The sequence below is a fragment of the Sapajus apella genome, unplaced genomic scaffold (assembly GCF_009761245.1).
Source record: "Sapajus apella isolate SASKATOON/1434 unplaced genomic scaffold, GSC_monkey_1.0 scaffold62, whole genome shotgun sequence".
NCBI classification, from domain to species: domain Eukaryota; kingdom Metazoa; phylum Chordata; class Mammalia; order Primates; family Cebidae; genus Sapajus; species Sapajus apella.
In genome coordinates, this window is record NW_022437002.1 from 5,290,307 (window position 1) to 5,314,614 (window position 24,308).

Consider the following 24,308-nt stretch of genomic DNA (forward strand, 5'->3'; position numbering starts at 1 on the left):
CTGCCTGTAATCTCAGCACTTTGGGAGGCCAGGGTGGGTGGATCACCTGCAGTCAGGAGTTTGAGAGCAGCTTGGCCAGCATGGTGAAACCTTGTCTCTACAAAAAAAACAAAAGTTAGCCGGGTGTGGTGGTTCACCTCTGTAATCCCAGCTATTCAGGAGGCTGAGGCAGGAGAATCACTTCAACTTGGGAGGCAGAGGCTGCAGTGAGCCAAGATTGGGCCTCTGCACTCCAGCCTGAGTGACAGAGTAAAACTCTGTCTCAAGAAAGAAAGAAAAAAAAAAAAGATTCACCTGAAGAGCTTTCAGAAAATGTGGATGCCAGGGCTTTACCTCCAGGAATTCTGAGTTAATTTGTTGAATGTGGAGGGCATGGGGGGTGGGGCAGGTATTGGTAGTTCTTGGAAGCTCCCCAGGTGATTCTATTGTGCAGCCTGGTTGAGAACTACTTCACCCCTTAGCGCCTGAACCATGGGAGCTGAGAACTACTTCACCCGTTAGCACCTGAATCAGGGGAGGCCCTGAACCATGGGATGTGGCCCCGGGAAAACCCTCACCAGAATCAGGCCTGTCTTCCCTATGAGGTGTAACCCTGTGCCCTAGGTTTTGTAAATGTTCCCCCAGGTGAGAGCTTCCTCCTCCAGATTTAAGGGTGCCCACGCTGGGAGACTGTCCCCTGTCTTTCCCAGGTGGGCCTGTGCTTCTTGGGCTCCTCATAGGAAAGACCTGTCCGAGGTGTAAGGTCTCTCTGATGTAGAAGGCCTCCCTGAGATGGATGGACTGGGGGATCTTCCCAGGTGTGAACCTGCCTCTTGCCTCGCAGGTGTAAGGTATGCCCGCTGACCTTTTTCACCAAGTCGGAGATGCAGATCCACTCCAAGTCGCACACAGAGGCCAAGCCCCACAAGTGCCCACACTGCTCCAAGTCCTTTGCCAACGCCTCCTACCTGGCCCAGCACCTGCGTATCCACCTGGGTGTTAAGCCCTACCACTGCTCCTACTGTGATAAGTCCTTCCGGCAGCTCTCCCACCTCCAGCAGCACACCAGGTGAGTGGCCTGCTTGCTGCTGCCCTGCTGCAGCCCAACTCAGCTCAGCACCTGTGGCCTGGCACATGGAGCCAGTGCAAGGAGGGGCAAGGACCTTCTCCAGGTGCCTGTTGCCCTTGGGGTCTTGGGCCTTGCGGACCTCACTGGCCTCAGCTCTTGTTACTGCACCCTGCCCCCACTGTTTCTCATCTCTATGTCTTTGTACGTGCCGTGTCCTTTACCAGAGACACCCTCCTGCCTTTTCCTGTTTCTCTGGCCATCCCCTTGTCCTCTCTCAGTCTAGCTTCCTCCAGGATGCCCTCCCTGATTACTCTAGCTGGGTAAGAGGCCTGACCTCTGTGTCTCCAGAAGGCCCTGTGCATGTCCATCACAGCCGTGGTAGGTGTCACACCCACGTCTGTTTACCTGCCCACCTCACTCAATCTGCTGGGAGTTCTTGAAGGCAAGAGCTCGGTCTCCTCTATTTCCACATCCCCAGTTTGTAGCACATAATAAGCAATTATTAAATATTTTGGAATAAATATAAATGGTTTTTACAGAGCATATGATTCATCTATTTAACACATATTAACAGAAACTTTTACTCTATGCCAGACACTATTCTAGGTGTTGAGGATACAGCCAGGAACAAAACAGACAAAAATCACTGCCTTCATGGGGCATACAATCTAGTTGAGTGTGTGAAAGGGAGATTCAAAGCTATAAATGCTTTAAGAAAAGCTAGTGGCTGAGCACAGTGGCTCATGCCTTTAATCCCAGCACTTTGGGAGGCCTAGGTGGGTGGATCACCTGAAGTCAGAAGTTCGAAACCAGCTGGGCCAACATGGCAAAACCCCATCTCTATTAAAAATACAAAAATTAGGCTGGGCTTGGTGGCTCACGCCTGTAATCCCAGCACTTTGGGAGGCCGAGATGGGTGGGTCATGAGGTCAGGAGATGGAGACCATCCTGGCCAACATGGTGAAACCCTGTCTCTACTAAAAATACAAAAATTAGCTGGGCATGGTGGTGCATGCCTGTAATCCCAGCTACTCAGGAGTCTGAGGTAGGAGAATCACTAGAACCAGGGAGTCAGAGGTAGCAGTGAGCAGAGGCTGCAGTGAGCTGGGCTCCCATCACTGCACTCCAGCCTGGTGACAGAGCAAGACTCCGTCTAAAAAATAAATTAATTAAAAAAAAATTAGCTGGGCGTGGTGGTGGGCATCTGTAATCCCAGCTACTTGGGAGGCTGAGTCAGGAGAATCGCTCGAACCTGAGAGTGGAGGTTGCAGTGAGCCGAGATTGCACTCTAGCCTGGGCAACAAGAGAGAAACTCTGTTTTAAAAAAAAAGAAAAAGAAGAAAAATTGTGCAGGAGGGTGTAGACATCAGAAAGACTGGCTCACCAAATAAAAATACCATTGGTATTTTAAAAAACAAGTCAAAGATTACCAAGATTTCAGTTCATCTGTTCAGAGGGGAAGCAGCAGAGTTTTCTCACATGACGACTATCATCTGTGTGAGCATTGTCACGTGTTTGCCAATATCAGCATTGGAAAAGTCAGGGATAAAATTGGTTTTTGCTGTGGAGTTTGTAATTTACAGAACTCACCAGGTTTTCTCTGTTTTTCAGACTAGTACTATTTAGAATGGCTTTTTTTTTTTTTTTTTTTTTTTGAGATGAAGTTTCACTCTATTGCCCAGGCTGGAGTGCAGTATCATGATCTTGGATCTCTGCAACCTCCACCTCCTCAGCTTCCCAAGTAGCTGGATTACAGCTGTGTGCCACCTTGAGAAGGGCTGTATTTGTTATTTGCTTTTTATGCTTTTTATCATTTATTCATTTATCTTCATTGTCTTTGAATCCTTTATCCCTGGGTGCAAAATGTTTTACCTTGTCTATTTTTGGGACACAATGTATGGGTATGATAGTAAGAATCAAATGGCAGACCGGGCTCGGTGGCTCGTGCGTGTAATCCAAGCACTTTGTGAGGCTGAGGCAGGTTAATCACTTGAGCTCAGGAGTTCCAGACCAGCAACATGGCAAAACCCCATCTCTACAAAAAATACAAAAACTAGCTGGGAGTAATGGTGGCTGTAGCCACCATTACATTACAGGTGGCCTGTAATCCTGGGTACTCGGGAGGCTGAGGTGGGAGGATTGCTTGAACCCAGGAGGTCGAGGCTACAGTGAGCTGAGATTGCGCCACTGCACTCCAGCCTGTGTGACAGTGAGACCCTGACTCAAAAGAAAAAAGAAAAGAATAAAATGGCAGAATGGCAGCAGGGCCAGGTGTCAGTCTGTTTTCTCGTTGCCATGCCTCCCAAAGCACAAATCTGACCGTATAAGTTTGTTTCAGCAGTTTTCTGATTTTGTTACTTTGATTTTTAAAACACGTGGCCAGGTTTATGTACAGAAATGTATGTAATAAGGTGTTGATTGATAAAGTCCTCCCGGTTGTATGGTTCTTAAAATTAGAGCATGTGACAGAAAAACTTGAGAGAGAACTCTGTTAGGAGACTTTATAAAGCCTCCAGGCCAGAACTGTGTGTGTATATGTGAAACAAATTTTATATTAGAGATCAGGAACCTAGAACCATCCAATTCACCTCTGCTAGATTGTGCCTATATGATGTGTAACATGGGGGGGGTACCCTTTTTTTTTGAGAGTCTTCGTTTGTCAGTGTTCCTGGGCAAGCAGAGATTGATGTCTTTTTATAACCTTAAAGGGCTGGAATTCCACAAGCTGTAGCGCAGGTCCGGTCCAGTTTCCTGGAGGACCGCGGAGGCCTCATTCCCACTTTTGAAGTGCAGTCCTTGTTTCTCACTCTCAGACTTGTCATGCCTAATTACGTGAAATTCATCTTTAAATGTGACATTTCTGGCACAGCCATGGTTATAAATTTGATTTACCTAATTATATCCTGTTAAGAAGGAGGACAGATTCTTACAGATCCTGTTTACAGAACTAATGACTGTAAAAGAAGAGGGTCTCAGCAGCGGTACTTTGAAGAGTTTTTAGCAATTATTCCAAGTAGTTTTGTAGATAAGGCCAATTACATACGTTGTTTTCCATAGAATGATTATTTCAACATTTTCTTGATAATTTATTATTTCATATCTATATTAGGAGGTTTTTATAGTGCCCCTCCCACCCTCACCCCCAGAATTCTGAAGAGTTAGCTGGAAGAAGACACCATTTTAGGAATATTTTATTCCAGTTTATTGAATACAGCCTCCTAAATTGAGAATTAGAGACAGATTAAAGAAAAAAGGAAGACCTTTAGAAAATTAGAACATTAACAATGAAATCAGTTTCATCCAGTCCTAGGGAGTGATTCCTGTTCCTCTGATCCTGGGTTAGTTAGCCCGCTCTCAAAGTTATCTCCTTCTGGACCAAGGACTCTTGGAGCCCACCTTGGCCTCTGGCAGCATCTGGTCATGAAGAGGATGTTAGCTTGGCAGCCTGTGTGCATTTGTCTATCCTAGCTTGAAGCAAAGGCCGGCAAGCAAGTATAAGGGTAAAAATCAGACCTGTTTATTAGACTAAATGATTCTGGTTAATTAATTATAACAGTATCACAATGGAAGACAGTGGAGTACTCTATTAAGATATAATGCATGATCAATTTTTCAGACTAAAAACATGTTAGGCTGGCGTGGTGGCTCACACCTATAATCCCAAAACTCTGGGAGGCTGAGGTGGATAGATCACTTGAGGTTAGGAGTTTGAGACCAGTCTGGTCAACATGGTAAAACCCTGTTTCTATTAAAAATACAAAAATTAGCCAAGTGTGGTGGGCACCTGTAATCCCATCTACTCGGGAGGCTGAGGCAGGAGAATCACTCGAACCTGGGAGTTGGAGGTTACAGTGAGCCAAGATTGTGCCACTTCACTCCAGCCTGGGTGACAGAGCAAGACTCCATCTCAACAACAAGAAAAACATGTTACAGACAGCAACCGCATTGGACCATCTTCAGGGTCTTTTAATCCCATGAAGCGTTAACTAATTGTTAAGGGTATTTTAAATCTAGAGACAAAATGTTTTTAAGGAAATGTCTTTGTTGATACTTATTATGCCAGCCTCTGTGCATTAAAATAGGTTTTTTTGGTCCATCTTAGAAAGTGCACAAGAACATATTATGCATTATATGTATTATATGTTTATATATGCATAAAATTAACCCAGGGAGGTTGAGTTTCTCTTTTTATTTCCCAACTTTCTTATGCTACCAGCTTTATAGGGCAGCTGTCACTCTAGCGTTTGGCTATTATAAATATGAAGAATACATAGGCCGGGCACTGTGGCTCACGCCTGTAATCCCAGAACTTTGGGAGGCCGAGGTGGGTGGATCACTTGAGGTCAGGAGTTTTAAGACCAGCCTGGTCAACATGGTGAAACCCCATCTCTACTAAAAATACAAAAATTAGCCAGGTGTGGTGGGGGGTGCCTCTAATTCCAGCTACTTGGGAGACTGAAGCAGGGGAATCACTTGTATCTGGGAGGGGGAGGTTGCAGTGAGCTGATATCTTACCACTGTACTCCAACCTGGATGACAGAGCAAGGCTTTGTCTTAAAAAACAAACAAAAAACAAAAGGAAACTACAAAACCCAATCATTGTAAGCATCCTTCCTTTTATAAAGCAAGGAAGCAAATCTTTGGTGTTACCCAGCAACTCCAAGAGCATTTGCATTTGCACCTGGACAGTTTTATCCTTCTGAATCAGGGACCTAGGGGCCTGGTTCTGAGAAAGGCAACAGCACAAAGCTGATGGAATGGGCACACTAATAAACACAGGCGCGAGTGATAATAATGATGAAGAATTCTGGGTTTTTTCGTTTAAGAAGTAGACTTTGTTTAAAAATATTAAGAACATGACCAAAAAAAAAATAAAAAATAAAAAGCAACAAAAAATTAACAGGCCTTTGAAGGAGAGTATTTTGCTAGAATATTCTTTGACCCAGGGATTATTCTCCATTCCTGAGGGCACAATATTTTTTTTTTTTCCCGTCTCTCTCTCTCTCTCTCTCTCTCCTTTGGAGTAATTTGAGTTCATAATGGCAGGAAACCAACCAAACAAAAAAGAATTCTATCAACATTTGGAAGACGACTTACAAGTCACTAGCTACTGGCACATATAATTAAGCTGATGTGTCCTAACTCAGAGGCAAAGAGGCAAGTGTCCCAAATGCCCAGAACTCCCAGGATTCTTTAGACAAACAAACAAAAAATTCCAAAGCTGAAGAAGCAACCGGATTCCAGATTCCTTGTCCTCTGCTGTTTGACAGAGGCCCTTTCCCATTTGTTTGTCCCTTGGTGGAGAAGCTGACCTCAGATCATATAATCAAATCCATCTTCCCAGTGATAGAGCCACTCAGTGAAGGGCATAAGAGAAGGTCACGTCCGAAACAGAGCCAGCCCCAGGTCAAGCAGTAGAGCTGTAGAGTTAGCAAGAGGGCGAGCAAGATCCGCCCTAGGAGTTGAGAAGGATGTGCCTGGGAGCGTGGTTGGAGTGAGGCAGTTGAGTGGGCCCGCAGCGCGAAAGGAAGGCGCAAGCCAAGTGGGGGACTTGCAGAGTGTTGCACAAGTCCAGGCTTCAGAAGGATCAGCCTCTACATAATAAATACCACATGGATTTATAGAGAAAAGAGAACATTTTCTGTTAGTCTGTTCATGGTAGAAAACCAGCATTGTCTCATGCAGTTAGCGTATGTATGAGGGTTGTCCGTACCTGCAGATGTCGCAGTGCAGGAGTCAGGGGTAACATTGTTTTGAGCTTGAGGCCAGGAGCCTGAGACTGACCTGGGCAACATGGTGAGACCCCAATCTCTACAAAAAATTAAAAAATGAGCTGAGTGTGTTAGCATGTGTTGTAGTTCCAGCCACTCCCGAGGCTGAGGTGGGAGCATTGTTTGAACCCAGGAGAGAGAGGCTGCAGTGAGCTGAGATTGTGCCACTGCACTGCAGCCTGGGTGACAGGGGAAGACCCTATCTAAACAAACAAACAAACAAAAACCATTGTTTCAGGAGGAAGTTAGTAAGTTACAGGAAATGGCTGAAAGTTTTATCTATTTGTGGAACTAGGGCTAGACAGAGTGACTTTGGATTTGTCTGTTTATCCAGGGTGCAGAGTGTTTTTGCTTTTGTTTTTCTTTTCCTGGCTGGGTGATGTTTTATACCTGCCTAATGATCATTGCAGCAGGGGAAAGTGTCATTTTATTTTTTTCAAGTCTGGTAATAATGCTAATAATGACGACAACTATTCATTGTCAGAGAATATCTGTGTGCCAGGTCCTGCTTAAGGTGTTTTAGTATACAAGGTGTCCATTAAATCCCTGTACAGTATGAATTTATTATTTCTTCGTAATGAATTTGAAAAATGCTGCAGGGGGGAATCCTCTCAAGGAATATTTAACTTTCATATATCTGTGACCATTGTTTTAGTTATAAAACAAAACATGCCCAAAGCCATCTCATGGCTGAGGAATGAAAGTGATAATTCATGAATCCTTAATAATTTTATTGAAACATTGAACACATTTCCTTTGTCTTCATAAGTTGCTTAACTTAAATAGAAATTAATGTATTAAAAACTAACACTGTAAAAATATTTTATGAACACCCTTTAAATTCTTACAGCCTTTATTATTATCCCCATTTTAGAGAGGGGGAAACTGAGGCTAAGGGAGGCAGTCACCTGCCCAAGGTCACACAGCTAAGAGGTGGCAGGCAGAAGCAAGATTCGAGGGCAGTGCATCAAGGAGCAGCCCAGTTCAGGAGGAAGGAAGGGGCTGGGGCGTCAGGCTGCAGAAGAAGCACATGGGGATGGCAGTGCCAGGAAAGAAAGCAGACCAAGTCTTTGGAGCCCCTGGGTGGGACTGGGATAGTGGGGGTTGGGGGGGTAGTCCAGGGCCACTAGCTTCAGCTCAGCTTCCTTGTGCTGCCTAAAGAAGAGGGACCACCGGCTGGGAGCAGCGTCTCATGCCTATAATCCCAGCACTTTGGGAGGCTGAGGTGGGAGGATCACTGGAGGTCAGGAATTCGAGACCAGCCTGGCCAACATGGTCTCGAACCATGGTGGTCTACTAAAAATACAAAAAAATTAGCCAGGCATGGTGGTGCGGGCCTGTAGTCCCCAGGTACTTGGGAGGCTGAGGCAGGATAATCGCTTGAACCAGGGAGGCCTCAGAGGTTGCTGTGAGCTGAGATGATGCCACTGCGCTCCAGCCTCAGCAACAGAGTGAGACTTAGAGTCAGAAGAAGAAGAGTGACCACTTAGAGTCAGGGTGGACTTCTCCACAGATGCCGGAGCTGGGGCTGGGTGCCCCCCAGTGGGAAAATGACCTACAAAGAGAGGATTCCCATGTTAGAACTGAGGGCTCAGGCTTGACTTGAAGTTCAGGGACTGAAGATAAGAGCTTTGTGGCTGAGAGAACAGGCAGCCTGGTCCTTCCTTCATCCAGCAGTTGCTCCCTGAAGCTTTTTCTGAGCCAGCCCCATGCGGGTGCCATGCATAGGGCATGGGAGCGGGCAGAGGCAGGCCCCTGCCACTGTGATCTGGGAGGCTGGCAGATGCGGAAACTTCCTTGAGAGAGGGAAGTAGGAGGTGGAGGCTGGGGAGGATCATCTGGGTTGAGTATGGAGGGGTCCACAGCCCTCCCCAGTCATGAGCAAAGGCTCCAGGCCTGCTGCGGGCTGTATCTGCATGTGTGTTGGGGGAGATTGGTAAGATGCCCCTCTGGGGAGTGCAGTGGCAGAGGAGGAGGCCTTAGAAACCAAGGCCAGAATGTGAAGGACCTTGCAAGCTGGGGAAGCGGAATATGGACTCTGTCATGGAAAAAGATGGGGATCGTGGAAGCTGCCAGACTGGGCCGTGACAAGGTCAAAGCCCTGCAACTTCGGCCATGCCAAGGCCAGGTAGGGAGAGGCTGAGGCTGGGAGTCTAGGGGGAGGCCACGCGGTCGCTGCACTTGCGTGGGTGGAGGCTAGTGGGTAGCTTGCTGGCCAGGAGGGCTTGGCTGGTTCCTGAGGAATGACCTGAACCTGCTGGAGCACTGTCTTTCGGTCAGTCAGCAAACCCTATGAAATACCCCGGGGCATGGAAGTCGCTGATTATGTGGAACATATTTCTCTTGTCAATGATTGACTTCAGAGAGAAAGAACTTGCTTTCCTTCATTCAGTCTGTGTCTATTTATGGAATCCCCTCCATGCTGAGCCCATGCAAGACACTGGGGGGATGGTGGGGGATGAGCTCAGGGGAGTTCCTCTGAAGGAACAGAGTGACCAGACACGGACAAAATAAGTACAGAGACTTCCGGGAAGCCAGTGTCTTTGTTGCCTGAGAGGTGGGCTGTGGGGAGTCTGACCTGGTCCCCAGGTCAGGGCAGGCTGCTCTGATGAAGTCCCCAGATTAGGGCAGGCTGCTGTGATGAAGGGATCAGTGCCAGAGGAGCTACTGCAAGGCCACTGTGACTGGGTTTCAGGGCAGGGGAGAAGGGGCTGTGGGGTTTAAAACAGGAGTGTGAGTCCTGGGGATCCTTAGGCGTTAGGTGACAGGGGGCTTAACTAAACGAATTCCCCAGCCCTAGAGGGAATGAGGACGGGATGAAGTGAAGAGGATGCTGGCCTCAGGCGGAGTTGGTCCAGATGACTCTTAAGGTCCTTCCATTGTAGAGATGGGCAGCAGCCTGGGATGGGATCCTGAAATGTGACACCCAGAAATGTGCAGATAGAACAGGGATGATCAGAACTGGATCCGCCCAGCTTCTCTTGGCACAGCTACTGTGGAAGTCCATACCCCGGGCCTTGATCCTGAGACTGGGACCCATCCGTGCCCTCAGGATTCCCCATCTAGCAGGGGAGACAGAAGGGTGGGCGGCCTCGAGGGTCCAGTGGGGTTAACTCTGTGGTGAGGAGTGTGCTCGGAAAGCCTGTGGGGTGAGGAGCAGCACGCTTGGGAGATTCCGCAGAGTCCCACTCACTGATGAATCTGGAAGGATTAGCTGACATTTACTGGGCAGAGGAGCTGGGGAGGTCCTACTGCTGAGGATGCAGACATAGCAGAGGTATGGGAAGACTCATCAGACGTGGCTGGCAGGGAAGAATCGGTCTCTGACCAGGGTGTAGGGTGTGTACAAGCAGGGAGGGGACACTGGACCACCTGGTGAAGGCCTTGAATTACATCTAAGGAATTTTGGCTTTGTCAATGTTTATAATGGCAGCCAATGGGCTTATTGGTGGCAGGGAATGTTTCTTACTCAACCCTGTGTCCGTAAGTCCCGCACTAGGCCTGGCCATAGGGGCCTTAGTTTCTTTGATGAGTTCATTGGTGGGCTGATGGCAAACCCAGTCAGTGAGAGGGGCTGGAGCCTTGGAAGGAAGGAGTGGACACCCTTTTGGTCAAATCTGGATATTCCCCTCTACTTTTGCTCCTCAACAAATTAGGCAAACAAGGTTCAGGCCCAGCTGACATTGCCCACCTGCTTGGCACAGAGATTTGCCTGAACAGATGCTTCAAGACACGCCCAGGGAGATGGTGCAAAGGCATGAGTGTGAAAAGCAGGGAAGGCTACTATTAGTGCATGCCAGGCTGCTGAGCTCCATTTGTGGACATCCTCGCTCAGTCCACAGCTGGGCTGTTGGGCAGGTACAGGGTCGTCAGACCTCAAATCATTGCCACAGTGTCACCTTCCCCATGAAGCCCTACCCCCGTTTAAAACTGCACCCCTCCTTCTGGCACTCCTGGTCACCCTCATCTTGTTCTGTTTTTCCCACAGCACTCACTACCTTCTACATGTGATTTCGTTTTTAATTTCATGCTTGTTGCTTGTTTCCTCCAGGCAGTGGCTTTTGTCTGTTTTGTTTATGATATATTGCAAGTACCTAGCACAGTGCCTGGGGCATGGGTACCCAATGTAATGAATGTGGATGAATGAGTAACACTAACTGGCGAACGTTAATTCAGTGCTGACTTTGTACCAACACTAGGCTAAGCCCTTCACATGCATTATCTAATGTTATCTTCACAAAGCCCTATGAGGTAGGGGCTGTATTTTTATGCCCATTTTGCAGATGAGGAAACTGATGCACAGTGTTTTCTCCAAGGCCACCCAGCTAGTAAATAGCCAGGATGAGAATCCATGAGTGGCAGGGACAGGAGGAGCTCCCAGGGAGGACACAGAGGGGCTGAGCAAGGGCCCTGCTGTTTCGTATTCTCTCATTTACTGGGGTGACCACGTAGCTGTCATGAACATGTGCCTGACGTGGCACAGGGACAGGAAATAAGTGTCTGGGGCTAATTGGAGAGAGATGTCTCCTTCTTAGGGAAGGAGGCTGGGTGGGCAGGGACGGTCCCAACAAAGCCGTGCATCTGCATTCTTTGCAATGTGTGGTCTGCAGCCTGCAGTGTGGGGTTTTGAAAGAGAGGACCAGGCCTGCACTGAGTTTCTGTGATAGGGACCGAGAGGCTTAGGGGCTAGAGTAAGGACTTGGGGACTGAAGCAGTCTTGGGGTATGTGTCAGAGACCTCCACCTCATTGGGCTGCCCATTGCAGAATCCACACAGGCGACAGACCCTACAAGTGCCCACATCCTGGCTGCGAGAAGGCTTTCACTCAGCTCTCCAACCTGCAGGTGAGTGCCCGCCTGCCTCCCACCCCCAGGTGCTGCGCTGCCTCCCCCACCCCTGCAAGGGAGTGTGGGAAGGGGGTGGGGTGGGGGAACCCCTGTTCCTCTCCTGACCCCCTGCTGTGCCCCACAGTCTCACCAGCGCCAGCACAACAAGGACAAGCCCTACAAGTGTCCCAACTGCTACCGGGCCTACTCGGACTCCGCCTCCCTGCAGATCCACCTCTCGGCCCACGCCATCAAGCACGCCAAGGCCTACTGCTGCAGCATGTGTGGGCGGGCCTACACCTCGGTGAGTGCCAGTCGTTCGGCCTGTGCCCTGCCCTGGTGGAGCCGCTTCCCCTTCCAGGCCTCAGCTGCCTCCCCCTCTTCAGATCTGTGCGGACTCTTCCCATTTTCCAAAGAAACTGAGGCCTAGAGAGGGGAAGTGACTCCCTGAGATCACAGGGAAAGGCAGAGCCAGGACTTTTGCTTCCGACTTCTGGCTCAGCCACCACAGGCCGAGCCTCTAGCCTCCTGCTCACCGTTAGCCTGGGTCTTCGAGGCTCTGGAGTACTCACGGCAGCTTTTCACCTGCTCTTTAGAGGAAGTTACAATCCCCATCATGGCCACAAGGTGGCATAGTGACATGGCCCAGAGTCCCCCTCATCTCAGGAAAGGCCTGGGCACCTCAGAAAGCTCATAGCATTCAGTCCCCATCCCTGGGTGGGAATTTCCCCAAACGAGGGCCTTTTGGCACCCAGAAACAGCATTCACCCCCCAGGCAAGTCGCTTGAGTGTGGGCTTCTGTTTGATCTAACATTCTAGTTAACAGACCCTGTATCCCCAACATAGAGGTCACTGAGCCTCAGTTTCCTTATCTGTCAAATGGATGAACTCACAGGGCTGTTGGCTGGCAGAGTGGCGCCCAATCAACCTGAGCTAGTACCATTATTTGTTCACTCAGTGTTTACTAAACACTTCTGCCTGGCACTTGGGCATCAGATGAGCCAGACAGATCTATGGTTTTTTTGCCCCCCAGGGAAGTTAAGAACTACTGTTGGAGACAAGTTTTAAACAAATACACATGTAACTGTTTGGCAAATTGTGTAACTGCTGTAAAGCACAGCATCTCGGCCCTAGTCCAGGTGGACATTTGGGCAGGACCTTTCCATTGTGGGCGCTGGCCTGTGTGTGGCACGGTTCTGAGCAGCATTCCAGGCCTCCACTCACTAGATGCCAGGAGCAACCCCTTCTCAAGTGGTGACAGCCAAAAATGTCTCCAGGGAGGACACAGAGGGGCTGAGCTGCAGGGCCATGCTGTCCTGCATTCCGGAGTCCTGCATTCTGGGGCACAGCGTGGCCCTTGCTCAGCCCCTCTGTGTCCTCCCTGGGAGCTCCTTCTGTCCCTGCCACTCCTGGGTTCTCATCCTGGCTCTTTGTCCCTAGAGGGCAAAATTGCCTCAATTGAGAACCACTGTGATAAAAGAAAAGTATGTTTTGAAAGACAGCAGGGAGGACAGAATGGAGCTGGGAAGGGGGATGGGTCCAGATTGACCACCTAGGGGAGCACCACTTAGATGAAGCCTTGAAGGGTAATTGGATGAGGAAGAGAACGAGGGGAAAGAAGCTTCCATGCAGGGAACACTGAGTGCAGACCCCATGAGGTGGAACAAACTTGGCATGTTACAAGAGCTCAAAGGAACTTAGGTCATTTGGGGCCTTGGGGCTCTGTTAGGAAAATATGGATATTTTTTCAGGTGGAATGGGAAGCCACAGGGAGGGGATTGTCAGGGAGGGTTTTTTTTGTTTTGTTTTGTTTTTCTGTATTTTAGAGACGGGACCTTGCTATGTTGCCCAGGGTGGAATCAAAATCCTGGGCTCAAGGGTTCCTCCTGCTTCAACCTCCAGAGTAGCTGGGACTACAGGTGTGTGCCACAGTGCCTGGCAGGGAAGGTATTTTGCAAGGTCACTCTGGCTGGAGGGGGTTCATGGATCATAGGTGAGGTTGTCGGCGGTATTTGTCAGGTGCGGGAAGGGCTGTGACTTGCTAAGTGCTGAGTCTGTAACATGTATTCTTCCCTGGAGTCCAAAGGAGAGGAGGGTCAAGAGGCTACGAGGACAGAACCTGCAGAGAAAAGTTCCAAAGGGGTGAGTGGGAGCCCTGCTTGGCTAGCTGATCTCCAGTCAATCCCTGCCCCTCTCCAAGGCTCAAGTTTTCCGTAACCTCCTCCTACACCATCAACCAATCCTGCCTCATCCATACTCCTGTTTTTTGAAGTAGAATCCAGACATCATACTATTTCTAAAAATTTCACTTGTCTCTAACGATAAAGACTCCTTTTTTGAGCATATCCACAATACCTTTGGAATACCTAAAAGTAATTAACCGAAGTCCTTATCATCAAATACCTATTTGGCATTGACAGTCCCATTTTTCTCATGAATGCCATGATTTTGTGTATCTACATTCTTTTTTATTTTTATTGAAACAGAGTCTCCCTCTGTCACCCAGTGGCACAGACTCAGCTCACTGAAATATCCACCGCCCAAGTTCAAGCGATTCTCGTGCCTCAGCCTCCTGAGTAGCTAGGAATACAGGCACACGCCACCATGCCTGGCTAATGTTTTTGTATTTTTAGTAGAGACAGGGTTTCACCATGTTAGCCAGGCTGGTCTTGAACTCCTGACCTCAGACAGTCTGCCCGCCTCGGCCTCCCAAAGTGCTGGGATTATAGGCATGAAGCACTGCACCCGGCCTACATTATTCTTTTGAGATCAAGATCCAAATAAGATTCCTACGTCATAGTGGGTCACTATATCTTTTAATCTCTAGATCCCCTCACCCCCAGTTTTTTTCTTTGCTATTTATTCACTGAAGAATAGTTTCCTAGATAGAAATTTGTGGGTTGCTTCCCTCTGGTATTGAATAGCATGTCACTGCCACATTTGAGGGCTTCCTCTGCTGGGCTCTGAGCTTATTGAGGTCTGAAGTCAAGGAGTGGCAGGTGTGAGTACCACTTCTGCTCCTGGTAAAGGCCATTGGAAGGATGTGGCTTAGTGTGAGGGCTTCTGGGCCTGCAGTGAGCCCTGGGTCACAGCCTCACCTACCCAGTCCTAGTGCCTCGGGTCAGATCCAGCAGTGCCAGTGGAGGACATGATAGTACCGACCTGTAGTCCCAGCTACTTGGAGGGCTGAGGTGGGAGGACTGCTTGAACCCAGGAGGTTGAGGCTGCAGTGAGCTGTGATTGTGCCACAGCATTCCAACCCGAGCGACAGTGAGACCTTCAAAAAAGAAAGTAAAAGGGAGGAAAGGAAATGTAGAGACTGGGGCAGGAGTGGACCCTTCAACCCTCACTCCATGCTAAGGGCTTGATCTCTGTGACCACAGCAACCTGTTGAGGTTGTTCCTCCCCCAAGCCTGCTTACAGAGGAGGAAACTGAGGCTCAGAGAGACAAGAGGACTTGTCCAAGTTCTCACCATTAAAAAAACTGGCAGAGCTAGGCTCAGACCCAAGCCTACTGCATCCCTGTCACTGGGATCAACAGTCAGATGCAGGAACTGTGCTCCACCTGGCAGACAGGGCTGAAGTTCAGCCAGTATGCCCAGCTACAGCCAGCTGGTTGTAGAAGGTTACGGAAAACTTGAGTCTTGGATGGAGGCAGGGACTGAGTGGATCAGCTAGCCAAGCAGGGGCTCCCACTCACCCGTTTGGAGCCCTTTTTCCTGTCCTGCAGATTCTGTCATCTTAACCTCTTAGCCAGGTGGCATGGGGCTGAGGGCCTGGCCCTGGGGAGCCATAGGTGGGCGCTGCTGAGGGGCGAGCTCTCCAGCCAGCACTTACCCCAGGCAGCAGTGCAGTGTCTCTAGAACCAATGCCCTAGGCGCATCTGACTCTGCGAAGCTGTGGCTGTCCTCCACTCTCTGGACTGTCTACCAAGAGCCCTCCAGTGGTTGCTGGTGGGAACTGCAGCCTCTTCTCCCTCCCTTGCCGGTGGTTCCCTATTCTGAATCTCACCCCTGCCCACAGGAGACCTACCTGATGAAGCACATGTCCAAACACACGGTGGTGGAGCACCTGGTGAGCCATCACTCACCCCAGAGGACGGAGTCCCCCGGCATCCCGGTGCGAATCTCTCTCATCTGAGCCCACTGGAGGCGCCGCCCCACCCGGCCCACTGGCAGACACAGACCCAGGCAGCACCAGGCCCCGACTCCCTCTGGGGGCCCTCCAGGAACCACCAAGCTCTCTCACGACCTTCCCAACCTTCCAGAAAGCTTGGTCCGCAGAAGCCCTGCCTGGTCCAGTCCGGGGGCGGCCAGGCCAACTGCAAGATTCTGGACTGTTTTGGTGGCATCCAAAGACGATCTCAGAGCACTTTGAACCTCTCTGTTGAGTTTTCTTTTTGTTCCCCACCCTTCACTTGCTTCACTGTTTTTCTTTTTTTTGTTTGTTTGTTTTTTAAGTTTGTTTTGGAAATAACAGAAAAGATATTTATTGGCCAGGAAGTTGGTGCTGCTAAGACCGAGAAATTTAAAGAATTGGACAGATGGACGCAGAGAACCAGAGGGCAGTGTGGGACCTTCTCTTGCCATGGCCTCAGGTCTTGAGGGAAGGCTCAGGCCTGGGTTTCTGGACTGCAAAGTGGACCCCCAGGTGGGAGGGGCAGGAAGCAGCCGGAGTGAGCCCTTTGCCCCTGAGCGCCAGGCTCGCATCTCTTGAGTTGTGCCCTGGGCATCACTGAGCAGAGGGGTGCGGCAGTTTCAGGAGGCAGAAATGAGAGGGGCAGGAGATCCACAGGACCAAAGGGTGCAGTGATGGGCTGGGTGGTGGGCGGGCCCAGGGAAATGGGGTGGGGATGGGCTGGGTAAGACCTGGCCCTCTCCTGCTGCCCTGAAGACCATCCCAGTCTACCTCGGTGCTGGCCAGGAAACCTTTCGGCTACCTCTCCCACCATCCCAGACTGTGGGCAGGGGGATGGAGAGGGAGTGGGCCTGGGGCTGGGACCTCCCTCCAGAATTTCCTCCAGATGAGGGCAGTGCCCAGGGAGGGGTTATTTATCTTCCCTGCGGTGGAGTAGGAATCCCCAGCCCAGGCCCTAGGCCTCTCAGCAGGGAAGGGATCCTCGGGGAGGCGGGTCCCAGGAGCAGACCCTATCCCCAGCCCCCACAGACACACCCCAATCTGAAAGCCATGCGTGTCCGTGTATATAGGAACCATGTACAGAGCCCGGAGAAGCCCCCCACATCCCCCCGGGAAAAAAAAAGAAAACTAGACAGAAACTCATCTATATATTCTGTATCTGGAGTTCCGTTTTGAATATTAACTGTGTTATTTTTATACACTTTTTAAGCCTTAACTCGCCATTGATTTACCAGTTTAACGTTTCCTGGGGTTTCTTTTCCCATGGGATCCTCTGCCCCCACCCCCAGCCCTTTGTTTGACTTGCGTCGTCTGATACTCAGTATTGTAGCTTTTTGTCCGCATGTTACTCCCTGTAAATACGCTGTTATACATACTGTTAACACCCCTTTGCTTTTTCTATGGGACCTCCAGGCCACCATATTTAGAACTAGTTACCTTATTAAAAAAGAAAAAACAGTCTGTTGGCTTCTCAGTCTGCATCTCGGAGGCAGGGAGGTGAGGGCAGGTGCCCCTCAGACACTTCAGGAAGGAAGTTTGCATTCTATTTAAAAAAGGGGGTGGGGAGCAAATGAAAATCTAATGTTGGGGGAAAACACTAAAGGGGGCAAGAAACAAAGGAATTACAAACCCTCTGCTCTTTGTATTTCTCTGTTGTGAAGAATAAACTGTACCTGCACCCGGGTGGCGGTGGTGTTTGGCGTGCTCTGTGCGAGGGCGGGGCTGGGGGGCACCTTTCCACTGCTCCTCTCCCCTCCCCCGCCCCCCAGACTTGGAAGGAAGTGGCCTCTCACTGTGGGCTGACCTCACTCCAGGTGCTGAACGGAGTGCTTTATGTTGATTGCCTCACAACTCCCTAAGAAGTGAGTAGCAAACCAAGAGAGGCTCTTCACTACGGATAATGCTGCAGTGTAGTGTCAGTGACACAGATTGGCCCAGCATTGCCTAGTTGGGGAGCCTTTTTGGATGTACTAGCTCCACCAACAAGTCTCACTTCCACTGCTCCCTGAGGGGCACCCCACCCATCTGTGGGGTCCATCACGAGTGCCTGATTTGTGGAAGTGATTCTAGTGACTGGAGGGGGAGTCCAAAATATCCCTGTCATACATTTTTTCCCCCCGTGGAGGTCAATGTTTTGATTGCCTAGGAAGGAAATTTAGTAATTCCTGAAAAATTTATCAAGGCTGGCCCTGTGAAAGGACTGTGGGGAAGACAGAAGTGACTACCATGGAGTTCATCATTGAGAACTCATTTCCCATAGTTCTCACAGTCCTTGTGTGTCTAGACTTGGCTGCAAGTGATAGAAAGTCCAATCCAAACAAGGATGCATTGGCTTATATAACAGGACAGTGGTCAGGCCAGCTTCAGGGCTCAAAGGATGTGTCTCCAGCTCTCCACTCCATTCTTAGTCAGCTTCAGCCTGAGGCTCCTGTGGGGGCCCTCAGTAATCATCTGTAGTCTCACAGTCCACAGGGTTCCAGCAATCAAACCTCTGTCTCTGACAAAAGCCTCAGTGTCTTCATCCGTTTTATGCTGCCGTAACAGGATCTTACAAACTGGGTAATTTATAATGTTCTGCTCATGATAAATTCAAGTCTCATAGTTGGAGGTTGGGAAGTCCAGGAGCATGGTGCCAGCATCTGGTGAGGGCCTTCATGCCATGTCATCTCATACCAGAAGGCAGAAGAGCAAAAGAGGGTGAGGCCAGGCTTGGTGGCTCATGCTTGTAATCTCACTTTAGGAGGCCAAGGCAGGAGGATCACTTGAGCCCAGGAGTTTGAGACCAGCCTGGGCAACACAGGAAGACCTTATCTCTACAGAAAAAAAAAAGAAAAAGAAAATTAGCCAGGTGTGGGGGTGCAAGTGCCTGTAGTCCCAGACACTTGGGAGGCTGAGGTGAGAAAATTGCTTGAGCCCGGGAAGTCAGGGCTGTGGTGAGCCATGATTGCACCCTTTGCACTCCAGACTGGGAGACAGAACAAGACTTCATCTCAAAACAAAAAACAAAAGGTGAGAGTGAGAAAAATAGAACTCGAAGCCTCGAAGTGGCGTTTTTTTTAAAATTTTTTTTTGAGACGGAGCTTCGATCTTGTTGCCCAGGCTGGAGTGTAATGGCGCGACCTTGGCTCACCGAAACCTCTGCCTCCCAGGTTCAAGTGATTCTCCTGCCTCAGCCTCCCGAGTAGCTGGGATTACAGGCATGTACCACCACACCCAGCTAATTTTGTATTTTTAGTAGAGACAGGGTTTCTCCATGTTGGCCAGGCTGGTCTCAAACTCCTAACCTCAGGTGATCCACCTGCCTCAACCTCCCAAAGTACTGGGATTACAGGTGTGCGCCACTGCACCCAGCCCTTGTGGCTTTTTATAATCAGCATTAATCCATTCATGAGGGAGGAGCCCCCAGGACCTAACACCTCCCACTAGGCTCCAACTCCCAACACTATTGCACTGGGGTTGTTTGCAACACATTTTTGTGGGAGTACGTATTCAAACCAGAGCACCCAGTAAAAGTCTAACTGGGTCTTCCTGGTTCTAACTGGATCATGTTATGTGCTTGTTTGGCTTGGGACTAGGGCCTGTGCTCCAATCCTGGAGCAGAGGTTGAAGCACCCACCTTCACCTTCTGAAGTACAAGAGGTTCCCTAATAGGAAACCAGAGTGTGGTACCATCAGAAGGGGAAATGGATGTGGTGTAGCCAAGAACCAGCATGTTTTCAGTAATCTCAGGGGCCTCATCTCTTTCTCTGAAATTGACCTCCCATAGCCTGTTTTGCCAGGAAGTGATGGGCTGTGGCAGCCATATTTGTTTCACATGACCCCATGGCAGCCACAGCTGATTGGCCAGGGGTGGACACCTGACTCAGTGACTCAGTGTGTAGGTGCAGCCAGTGGTGTGTAATGGCTGTCCTGATTCACATGTGCAAGTTGTGCACACTTCTAAGCTCTGCATTCAGTGAGTATTGGTAGCTTGAAATCAGCCATGGTGGGATTTACACCATGAATATTGATTGGCAAATACTATAAATCAGGGCTTTCTTTTTCCCCCGGGTCAACTGCTAGACATATACCAGACCAGCACCGGATGGAGCTGATTCTCCAGTAAGATTCCCTATTCCATGAATTAGGAACAAGTTAGGAGATAGTGGAAAACCCGGTAGACTGCAGTTTGTGGTGACTGTGTTGAGCTGGGTACAAGCAGAAGAACAAAGCAGGCAGAGAAAGAGCAGAAATGGAATGAGGAGAATAAGAGCTATGGGTAACCTCTGTTCCTGTCAGTCTTCATCCTCTGGCTATGTTTAATTTCCTGTTTGTTCTCACGTCAATGAATTTAAGTTGCTAGTGGTATGACATTGGGTTCATTACTAAATGTATGCCTGGTTTCCCTGTATGTAAAATGAGGTAAATAATAGTAACCAACTTACAGGGTGGGTGGATGTGAGGATTAAATGATTCAATACCTGTCGAATGCTTAGAACTGGCACGTTGTAAGAGCCAATATATGTCCATATTATTATTGCTATTATTTGCCTTAGCCCTAATGGATCCATGATCCTTATCATCAGTGATCCCTAAGAGAGCTGAAGATGTTTGGGAATCTCTAGGAGTGGCATTTGAGCTTGCCTGGCAAGGTCGGGCAGCTGGGACAGGTGAAGATTTTGCATGTAGCAATGGTGCTCAGGGGACTGAGTCTGATTTTCACCTGCTTGCCTGGGGAGTGTGTGAGTGCCACTGCCCTCTAGGTGCTAAGGACAGTGTTGACAGTAATGGAGGCAGCTGCAGAAGGAGCTTTAGCCCTCTTGTTATTCCTGCTTCAGATCCAAGTCCCTATACCCACCCCCACAACCCCTCCTTAGGCCTCTGGACTCATTAGGAGGGGAGCCATTCCCAAGGTTTGCTCGCCCTGCAACTTCCTTGAACCTTCCCCTCCTCAAGAACATCTCCATCAACAGCCCAAGGCTGCCTCCAGCTGACACCCTGGAAGCTCCTGAGCATGCCATTTATTCCCCTTTAAAACAGGAAATGACTGGCTGGGCGCAGTGTCTCATGCCTGGAATCCCAGCACTTTGGGAGGCCGAAGCAAGTAGATCCCTTGAGACCAGGAGTTCGAGATCAGCCTGGGCAACATGGTGAAACCCCACCTCTACAATAAATAAATAAATAAATAAATAAATAAAATAGCCTGGTGTGGTGGTGCATGTGTGAGGTGGGAGGATCATCTGAGCCCAGGGATGTTGAGGCTGCAGTGAGCCATGATCACACCACTGCACTCCAGCCTGGGCAACAGATGCTGTCTCAAAAAACAGGAAATGACTGTTCTTCGGCAAATCCTCTACAGCTTCTGAACTTGCTGGAGAAGGGGCAGGCAGGGAGAGGAAGTTATGTTTTCTGGAGCACCACAACCCCTGCAGGAAGGAGACTGGCATCCACATTTCACATAGGAGAAAACTGAGGCCAGCAAAGGTGAGGAACTTGTCCACACACATACCGAGTTAGAAGAGCTGGTTCACATCATCTCTGACTGGTTCATGCTCAGGTATCAAATGGCTCAGCAACTGTTAGGGGCAGTATGTGTGGCTCTCAGTAAATGCTGCAGGGTAAGGGTGAAGGACACATATCTTCCCAAGCTGATAGTCAGCATGGGATTACAGGTGCCCGCTGCCATGCCCAGCTAATTTTTTGTATTCTTAGTAGAGATGGGGTTTCACCATGTTGGCCAGGCTGGTCTCGAACTCCTGACCTTGTGATCTGCCTGCCTCTGCTTCCCAAAGTACTTGAATTACAGGCGTGAGCCACCTTGCCCGGCCATATCGCCTGTTCTTAGATACACCTGGCCCATTCTCATCTCTAATCCTGAGTCCAGATGGCCTTCTGGGTTTTGCTAATCCAGTTTAGATAGGAAACATTTTGAACTGCTTTTGAGAGGACAGATTTCTCTTACCATCGATAGTTGGGCCTGGTAAATAGCAAGAATTGCTGCCCTCCCTGGGAGTGGAGGCTTATAAAATACAAGGTTGGTGACAACACTACATAAAATATTCAAGAGAGCCAGGGTGAATGAAATCCCAATCTCCCAGGGCCCCTATTTTCCCAACTGTCAGAAAAATCTCAGGGGCTTCAGTAGCTACCTTACCTATCTCCTTGGCCCTGTGACCACCTTCCCTGGAGGGTGTGATGCCTTCACACTCCTATTCAGAGCATGTGTTTCCCCACTGGGAGTCAGAAGTCTGGACAGCTGCCATGGGTGTGGAAACTTCCTACCCAGATACTGTGGCCGAACATGGCCCTGCTAGCGCCAAGGCCAGAAAATATCATTTTGGAGAAAGGTCACAATAACAATTTGGGAATGTCAACTAAAGAAAAAACGTAAGCTTTTAAAGAATTAAAGTTAGTGTTACTTAGAAGTCTTTCTGAGGACCATTGACCAAGGCCTACAGCCCCAGCAGCAGCTCTTTAGAGAGGTTCTATCGGATGCTTTGAATGTAGTATTTTATTTATTTTATTGAGCTCTGTTGCTCAGACTGGAGTGCAGTGATGCGATCTCAGCTCACTGCAACCTGCACCTCCTGGATTCAAGCGATTCTTATGCCTCAGCCTCCTGAGTGGCTGGGATTACAGGCATGTGCCACCATGCCTGGCTAATATTTGTATTTTTGTAGAGACGGGGTTTCGTCATGTTGGCCAGGCTGGTCTAGAACTCCTGACCTCAAGTAATCCGCCTGCCTCAACCTCCCAAAGTGCTGAGATTACAAGTGTGAGCCACTATGCCCGGCCTGAATGTAGTATTTTAGTTTAGAGTTTATATATAGGTGGAGAAGCTTTAATATGTGTAAAATTATATCTAAGTTTGTGTGCAAGAGTGTATCTGGTTATAGTTTATAGAAGCATAATCACTAACCCCAACCAACATTACCTTATATGTAGATATATCTAGAGTCACTTAGTTTTTAGGGAATATAGTGACTAGAGCCAGGGACGTGGGGAGCTGTGTTTTTGTTTTGACAGCTATATGCTGTCACAGTCAGGGCTTTGTGAAATTATGCTGGCAAGCGAAAGGAGCAAACATGGCTTCTTACATTTGCTACTTTGTTTCACGGCGCAGGAATAATTTATCATCATATTACTGAGATATGTACAAACCATGTTTATAGGCAGGGGAGGTAAAAGGGCAGAGCCAATGACGGGGCGCCACCTGTGTTTCTTCCTGTGGCTCTTGCCCAGAGGCAACCCAAGGAGCCAGCCACGCCTTTCCAGTCGCTGACATCACAGTGACTCAGACCCTCTGTGTCGTTGGGCAGTTATGTTCCCTCTTTGTGCCTCAGTCTCCTTATTTAAAAAAAGAGGTACGGGGGGGCAGGTGGGACTAAAACATCTCCAGAGACACCAGCTGCATTCCGCAGGGTCGAAGTGAAAGGTCTAGAGGCTCCTCGATCGAGGTACTACTGTAGTTTTATCTCGCTCACTGCTAAAGTAAGGGAAAGGGATTTTTGTCTTCAAGTGAAGAGCTCCCCAAAGGCAAGGAGCTCCTTCTCCCACTCCCACCGACGGGCACACACGGAGCGGGTAGGGCTTTTGCACCCAGTATCTCTCTGCCCTCCAGAGCGCCATCAGCATCCAGAAGGGGCCCGCCGGGTTTCAGGATCTCTCCCTCTGGTGACTCCCACTCCACGTCTTCCGGGGCCAAAGACCCCCGGAACGGGACCGGGACCTGGCCCGCTGGGCCCGCGGAGGGGCCGGAGGGCGGACGGCGGCGCTAGTCCCGCAGCAGCCGGTACTCCTTGGGTGCCCAGAGCAGGCGCGGGCGGCGGATCTCGGCCCGCGGGCCAATGTCGGGGCTCCAGCAGAACTCGGGCGACAGCACCTTGGCGGGCTTGTGCAGCCAGAAGAACTTGTTGAGGTGGCTCTCGTCGTGCCAGCGCGCCTCCAGACCCCGCGCGCGGTCCCAAGCCAGGCCCAGCGCACAGTGTGCCGTCAGCCCGCGCAGCGCCGCCACGCTGCCCCCGAACACCGCCGCATGGTAGTAGAAGTCGCCCTCGCCCCGCGTCAGCGCGGCGGCCGAGCGCGCGTCGCGCTCGAAGGGCAGTAGCCATCGCGGCCAGTGGTAGTGCCAGGAGTGCAGCTGCGCCACCGACTCGGCCAGCGCCTCGGGCCCGAACGCGCCGCTGAAGTGCTGGTCTATGTCCATGCAGAACACGAAGTGCGCCTCGCGGCCCAGCCACCCGCCCAGCGCCGCGTGCAGCGTGCGCATGCGCGCCATCGACACGTCCTGCCAGCGCCGCTCGCGCACCACGCGCTCCACGCGCAGCCGCCGGGCTGGGCCCAGCGCCACGCGGGGCACAGCGCCTGGCCGCTCGGTAAACACGTAGTACACCACGCGCTGGCCCACCATGAAGTGCTGCTCCGCAGTCTCCAGGAAGCGCTCCAGGTACTTCTCCAGGTACCTGACGGCGTAGGGCCACAGTCAGCCTGAGAGTGAGGCGAGGCGGGGCCGGCTTTCCCACCCCAACCCACCCCACCCAACCCTCA

General features: G+C 50.0%; 2 protein-coding genes and 1 pseudogene across 3 annotated transcripts in view; 2 read left to right on the forward strand and 1 right to left on the reverse strand.

Moving 5' to 3' along the window:
• Positions 1–17,465, forward strand: part of ZNF362 (zinc finger protein 362) — a 41,271-nt gene extending 23,806 nt beyond the window's left edge. The window contains 4 exon segments of the mRNA XM_032246823.1: positions 824–1,048; positions 11,585–11,663; positions 11,791–11,949; positions 15,669–17,465. Coding sequence (XP_032102714.1) covers positions 824–1,048; positions 11,585–11,663; positions 11,791–11,949; positions 15,669–15,785 — 580 coding nt within the window. The 3' untranslated portion in view covers positions 15,786–17,465.
• On the forward strand, positions 16,461–17,465 carry LOC116529585 (annotated as a pseudogene). Its single transcript, XR_004259554.1, has one exon. The product of XR_004259554.1 is annotated as an uncharacterized LOC116529585 (transcript).
• Positions 17,466–22,902: 5,437 nt separating this feature from the next.
• Positions 22,903–24,308, reverse strand: part of A3GALT2 (alpha 1,3-galactosyltransferase 2) — a 13,840-nt gene continuing 12,434 nt past the window's right edge. The window contains exon 5 of the mRNA XM_032246825.1: positions 22,903–24,223. Coding sequence (XP_032102716.1) covers positions 23,536–24,223 — 688 coding nt within the window. The 3' untranslated portion in view covers positions 22,903–23,535. The remainder of the gene's footprint in view (positions 24,224–24,308) is intronic.